This window comes from Dermatophagoides farinae, unplaced genomic scaffold (assembly GCF_024713945.1).
Source record: "Dermatophagoides farinae isolate YC_2012a unplaced genomic scaffold, ASM2471394v1 contig3, whole genome shotgun sequence".
NCBI classification, from domain to species: domain Eukaryota; kingdom Metazoa; phylum Arthropoda; class Arachnida; order Sarcoptiformes; family Pyroglyphidae; genus Dermatophagoides; species Dermatophagoides farinae.
In genome coordinates this window covers 331,520-338,464 of record NW_027461518.1, presented here as the reverse complement: position 1 = coordinate 338,464, position 6,945 = coordinate 331,520, and the positions used below count along the sequence as shown (strand labels likewise).

Genomic DNA, 6,945 nt, shown 5'->3' with positions numbered 1-6,945 from the left:
CAATCTTTTACTAGTAATCTAACTTTTACATGGAATTATTAGTCAAAAGTAAAAACCATGTTGATATATTTGGTTTTGATAATCAATCAATCAAGACTATCAACACAATTCCCAATGTATATTTAGCCTCTTACAACGCGGATGGTTCTTTGTATGCGTTGATGAAAGAAAATTTTGTTCACGTGTATTCGAGCGATACCAACAAGCAAATTTTTGAACTTCCCGTTGATTTCTCCGTGGAAAAAATCAGCTGGTCTTACAACAAAAAGTACCTTCTCTTGGCTTCGCGACTAACAGTCTCGAGAACAAATAATTTTTGTATTATTAATTTGCAAAACCAAAAGATCGAGCTTACTAATAAATATTCGTTTATATCTAATCTTGATGACGCTGTAAGCATTAGTAACGAGGACTTATTAATGCTGGTTACTAACGCAGGTATTTACACATACGATTTAACTCAAATAAGCATTGAAGCCAAATTCATCGCCTATCCCTCAATTAACCGGTTCGTGTTAGCTCCGAATGTATTTTCGCAGCAACTTTACGCGTTTATCAAAATGTCTAATTCAAAAGTGGCGGGTATTTACTCGATTGACATTGAAATTAATCAATTAAAAATTGTTCTGCCGATTGATATTGCCGGAATCAATGAGATCGAAGCCAAATGGTCACCAAAGACAAATTATTTAGCAGTGATATTGTATAAGGAAAATCAGAACTGTCGCTCATACTTCGACACTTCTGTTATCAACATCTACTCGATGCAAGAATTAACGTCTACGACGTCTAAAAATGCATTTAATCCAGTTTACAGTAACGATGGTCCGGTTCACTATTTTTCGTGGTTGAATTTTCATAAAGCTTTTATTGGATCCGGCGAAATGCCTTGCAACATGGTTTTATTGGATTTGCACAACCAAAAAAACTCGCTTTTTTTTGGTAAAAATAGACGCAATTTTGTCATAGAAAATAACGATGTATGCGTCATCGCCGGACTTAAAAACCTTCCAGGAGATTACGACGTGTGGGATCTGCAAACTAATAAGTTGCTAATTACAGACAGATTCAAGTGTGCCACTACTGTAAAACTGTCACCTTGTTCGCAGTACATCATTTCAGCGACTACACACCCTCGAATGACTTATGACAACATGTTTTACATACATAAGATAAATGGGAAAGAACTGGTGTGCCAAAAATACGACTACTTGGAATTTGTGTTAATCAAACCAGAGCTTGCCAAACGTGTTGATCTAGACTCGGTCGACTTCACTTCAGAAACCACAGTAAAACAAAAAAAGCCGATTCGTTCGTTGGCTGCGTTGATCGAAGCTAATGAAACATATATTTCACAGGACTGTAAAATATTGAAAGAGGCCCAACCATATATCCAAACTACAGTCGATAACAAAAACAAAAACAAAAAAACTGAAGTTAAGCAGGTAAAAAACTATCCCGTAGGGATAGATCCCGCCCTAATAGCAAAAAACAAAAAATAAAATTTTCAATGATTAAGTGAATTTGAATACTAACATTAACGTAAAATTGCACTTCTCATCTTTTTATAGACTTTTTACTAATTTTGTATTAATATTGGCGACTTTCTCTATCTTAGTCTGTTTCTAGCACATTATCTCTGTTAATTATCAAAAGCTAATGTTGCCTAATAAAGTTTACATGCATTAAATTAGTTATGTTATGGACTAGTAATTGAGAAGAGACATTTTAATGTGTTATTACAACATGCAGATCAAAAAAATATATGAATTCAAAAATAGAGCATCTCTGCACAAAATGTTACAATTCTCAAGTGAAAATCCCCGGGAACAAAATACCTGGGGGTTACATCTTAAATTGTAACATGAGTCGATGTGGTAAGTTAAAAAAAAAAAAGCTTGCAGGGAGTTGTGAAAAAAACACCAGCACGGATGCTCAGAACCAAAGTCAAGGCAAGAGAAGAACTAGTATATCTCGTGTGTCAGTAGTGAAAGAAAAAATCATTTTGCCTGGTGCTTTAAAAAATGAATATGAGATTTTAGAATCGAAAAAATGTGAGTTAGGCAAAGGTTCGTATGGACTGGTAAACAAAGCGATTGAAAAAGCCACAAAGCAGATTAAAGCCATTAAAATCATAAATAAAAGCAAGATCGACAACATCGCTAGACTGAAAAGGGAAATTGCCATCATGAAGCAGCTTGATCACCCCTGTATAATACGGCTGTTTAACGTGTACGAAGACGACGTAAATCTGTATTTGATCATGGAGTTGTGTTCTGGTGGGGAGCTGTTTGAACGAATCGTGACAAATGGGAAATTGTCTGAAAGTTACACCTGTATTATCATGCGTCAAATTCTCAGTGCTGTGGCCTATTGTCACAAACTTAACATAATGCACCGAGATATCAAGCCTGAAAACATTTTATTTGCGGACAAATCAATATCTTCACCTATAAAAATGATTGACTGGGGATTTGCTGCGCAATGCTTATCTAATCATATCTTCACAAGCATCGTTGGGACTCCATACTACGTAGCTCCAGAAGTGTTGTCGGGAAAATACACTAAGATTTGCGACATATGGAGCTGTGGAGTTGTCATGTTTATTTTGCTTAGCGGTAGTCCCCCTTTTCACGGTAAATCGAACAAAGAAACTTTAGAAAAAGTACGAAAAGGAGAATATACGATGAACGCATCAGTTTGGAAAAACATAAGCAGTGCCGCCAAAGATTTAATTCGCAGAATGCTAGAGTACAATCCTGAGCGTCGAATAACAGCGGAGGAAGCGTTGAAGCACCCTTGGATGAACTTGCATGGTTCGAAAAACATATTAATCGCCGATCCCAATGTTTCAGCCAAACTCGGACAAGAATTAATTAAAAAGTTCAGACAATTTAAAAACAGTAGTACGTTGAAAAAATTCGCGATCGCTACCATTGCATTTCAACTTGCAGAGTGCGAAATTTTGGCGTTACATAATTTATTTACACGAATTGACAATAGAGCTGCCGGAGCTATAACGAAGAAAGAGTTGCTGCAAGCGTTAAGGCAGATGAACATAGAAATCACCGACGAAGTGGTACAATTGGTAAACACAATCGATCTTAACGACAACGGGCTAATTGAGTACAATGAGTTCATTGCGGCTTGTCTCGATCACCGTTTTTACTCGCAAGCGAGTATATGTCAGTCAGCATTTAAAATTTTTGACGTCAACAAAGACGATTTAATCACCGTCGACGATTTGTATTCTGTGTTATCTCTGTCGACGAACAATGTCACAAGACGGGAAGTCGAAGCATTGTTCGAAGAAGTAGGTTACAAAGACAGCATGTCACTTAAAGAGTTCATAATGATGATTAGGAACGACGGCAGTGAAAATAACAAAAGTCAGCTGATGGGAAAGTAATGTATGACACGGATATATGCGTTTGGGTTTGTGCAAATTGAATTACGTGGACAGAATTAAATTTTTCATTTTCTATATATTCGCAAGCATAATAATTTCTCAACTATAAAATATTATTTGTGCTTGGAGCAATATAAATTTATTATGCGACAGTGTTAAAAGTCAAATGGCTAACAATCTTGACTTGCTTCTGTGTCGAGACTGCACGAAAAGCAATAATGCTATCAACATCGTAGCGTCCAAGCTAAGCATAAAATGTTTGCATTGCAATTGTGCAATGACAGAGTACAAATGGAGTTTAGGTTCAAGTTTGTTCACGAAGTCAACGATAATTTGCAGTGATTGCTCTGAGTTGAAAAACATTTGCCAGTCGTGTTTATTAGATTTTCAGCAAGGCGTCCCTGCCACGTTCAAGGACAACAGTTTGAAAAAAGAACACAAACTTTATTCGATCCCGGAAAACAAGGCTTTTCGGGATCACTTATTTGAACGACTGAAAAAGAACAAAAACATATACAAAGACGTGTATAACGACCCTGTTAATTTCCTGCGAACACACATTCGCCAAAAAATTGCAGAAGAAGCTCTCGTCGAAAATGTGGTTGTTTCTGCAGAAAAAAAACCAAAAAACTCCCAGTCACTAGCCTCGCTGCGCGAAAATTATTTTTCCGGGAAACAAAATAACTACGTAGCGACGAACTTCGCTGAGGAAAAAACGAAACAAGAGAATGATGGACAAAATCGCTACAACGTTATTTTAGAAAATATCATCTCCATAAACCCGTTCCCAAATTAGTTGATCTAGGATTTTTTTTGACACTATTTGATTTATTTTTATTAATAACTTTTATATACGTACTTTTGTAATATAGTTTAGGCGAACTAGGAATTGATAAACGAAGCTGTATGATTCAGAAAGCTGCGATTTTGTGCTTAGCTTTTTTACAAGCGGTTGATGCGGTGAGAAATTACACGATAAAATATTCTCTGGATGATACAAAGCAGGTTGAACTCACCAAAGTTCAGATAAAAGAGCCACTTGAATTCGAGCGAGAAGTTTACAAAATGGTGTCACTTTTGGAAGGCGATTCTTTCGAGTTTTGCCAAAACTTGGTGTCTCAAGACGGTTCGTTAGAGCTGTCGCTGTTTGAGGGCGATCGTCTGGTCAGCTCTTACAAAAGAGATTTGGACAGCTATTCAAACACAATTGATCTGTGCAACGTGCTTTCGCATATAGACGTCACCCTCGACGTGACTGGAGCATCGATTTATTTCCCGTTAACCAACGAAGCTAGCCAAAAACATCTTGGCAACGTTGAACTGACACCGCTGGTTCATGTTCAAGACTCGTAAGTAAGCTTGACTATATTTTTTTAGAATGACAAAAAAAATCATTGATACAAACCTGCCTAACAACGTTATATCCAAACGAGGGTCTAGTCTGACGACAATACTCTTTATAGTTTTAGTTTATTTGATGCTTTCGAAGTTTTTCTTCAAGTCAAAATGAAAATACGCTTTGACTTTCGGATAATTTTAGTGCAAATAAACTGTCTCGTAAAAACAGCTAACTTAAATTTTTTTGATTTACTAGAGAGTAGTTTCAATGCGAGCGCAAAGCACCAAGCGAAACAAATATAATAAAGATACTAAGTTAACAAATAATACCGATCAAAGCATTGAAATTATGTATAACATTTAAATTCCCAAACCATGTTTCGTGCTATTTTTTGCCGTAAACAAAATTGTACAAAACCTGGATATACCTTTATAAGTCGTTTGGCGAAATTTTTTGTAAAGAAAAAATATTTAACTTGCTTTGCAAGCTTTTGTTTAAGAAAAGCTGTCAATTAAAGAATTGGTTAATCAATGTTAAAAAGTTATGCATCAAGCAGCCAAACTTGATTGGCTTCTGCTAACTCAAAAATGATTTGATGTGTGCTTAGAAAAAGATGATTTTTATACTAAGTACTTATTTTAAGTTTCAACAGCGAGCTGAAAATGTTGCTCGGATATTTTCATTTTAGTGTACTTTTATACGAACAACGATTTATAAAATGTCGTCGAGTAAACTCTTAATCTTGGGCACGTTACGTTTTTGTTCAGTATACACTTCAAGCTGATGCAAGACCTTGTAGTAAAGGTTCAATTGCTTCATACAAGGGTTATTTAAGTCGTCAATATTGTTTTCATTTATGTAGCACTTAATTTTATCAAAGACTTTTTGCAAAGTGCGAGACATAGACTGAAAAATGATTAATACATTTTGCTTCACCTCTTCAGAAGTCGAGGTCCGCAGAATTTCGTGGAGCTGTTCCAGAAACTCTATCTGATCATTTGAAGCTAGTATTTTTGAATCAGTCGTTTCCGTCAAAACGTCATTACAAGAGTCATAATTGGTTATCTTTGACTTAATCGGCTGGCTGTCATTAGCGTTGTTAATTGAAAACGTATCCTCTTCGTTGTACGACTGGGTCGTTTCAAATTTAATTCCTTTAGCTACCAAAGCATCGTAGTACGAAACAATGGCAGAAATAGCAGGCTCTCCGCGCCCAAACTTCTCGATCCAAAAAATCAACAGTTTTTTTTGGCATCGTTTCTTATTTTGTGGACCCTAATGTCGGTCGATACACCGACGCTGGAGTTGGACCAACTGATAAAGCGTCCCAATTTGCTTATTTGCCCTTTAATCGTTCGATCCTTTAGAGAGGTAGTCTTTATCAAAGCACCCAAGCTGCGCATCATTTCTTTGTTGATTATGCGAACAAACTTCAAGTCACAGCGAACGCTTAACTCCTTCAACAGTTGTAAAGCTAATGAAATCCTGAACGGCCGCGACGAATGTAGTCGTTGCTGGATCACAAACAAAATAACCGGCACGACGCGGTAATTGTTCGCTTCTATTTCGCTGACGAGCATGTCGATTTCTTTTTTATTGAGAACGTTGGTTTCTCCGTTGGTTAATTCTTCCACTTTTCTGCGTATGTTGTCAAAAGTTATAGGAGGGGGCGGATAAGCCATGTGCTTTATGAATTGAAATGTACTAGCTGGGTTGGGAGCCGTTATTTTCTTGTGATTCAACTGGTAGTTTACTTTGAAGCGATCTTCATAGTCAGGTTCTAAAACATTGCTGTGTACTTTTTTTAACGTTTGACTGATGCGGCTGGGGTTCGACGAGTTTTTAATTTCCGACTGTAGGTTTAATTTGCTACGATTTTTTTCGTCTTCCGAATCACTGGCAAATAAATCAGGAGCGTCACGAGGAATCATATCTGAGAAAACATGGCTCTGCAAAATCAAATGATATTTTAAAATTTTTTACATGATATAAACCAAAAAATTGTTCTAAACAAAATAGCATATTAAACTAGTCGCAAAAGATTAATATTTTCCTGTTGTAATTATGAAGTTCACAAACTTAGGTGCACGTTAGATCTTAGTGGTTTCTGTCATGTTTACAGTATATAACTTATCGATACGATTGTATGTCATCACTGATTGATTTAGCGCGCAAACAAAAGTTCCTCCTGGCGTCT

At 36.5% G+C, this 6,945-nt stretch overlaps 1 protein-coding gene across 1 annotated transcript; it reads left to right on the top strand.

Annotated features, from left to right (window-relative positions):
• The first annotated feature begins 2,344 nt into the window (after window positions 1–2,344).
• Window positions 2,345–3,020, top strand: LOC142598005 (calcium-dependent protein kinase 5-like). Its single transcript, XM_075734989.1, has 2 exons — window positions 2,345–2,906; window positions 3,004–3,020. Exons 1-2 carry the CDS (start codon window positions 2,345–2,347, stop codon window positions 3,018–3,020), a joined length of 579 nt encoding a protein of 192 aa, XP_075591104.1.
• The last annotated feature ends 3,925 nt before the right edge of the window (window positions 3,021–6,945 follow it).

Bases quoted from the DNA above. Each gene is read 5' to 3' on its own strand.
- LOC142598005 (XM_075734989.1), top strand. From the start codon at position 2,345: ATGCGTCAAATTCTCAGTGCTGTGGCCTATTGTCACAAACTTAACATA.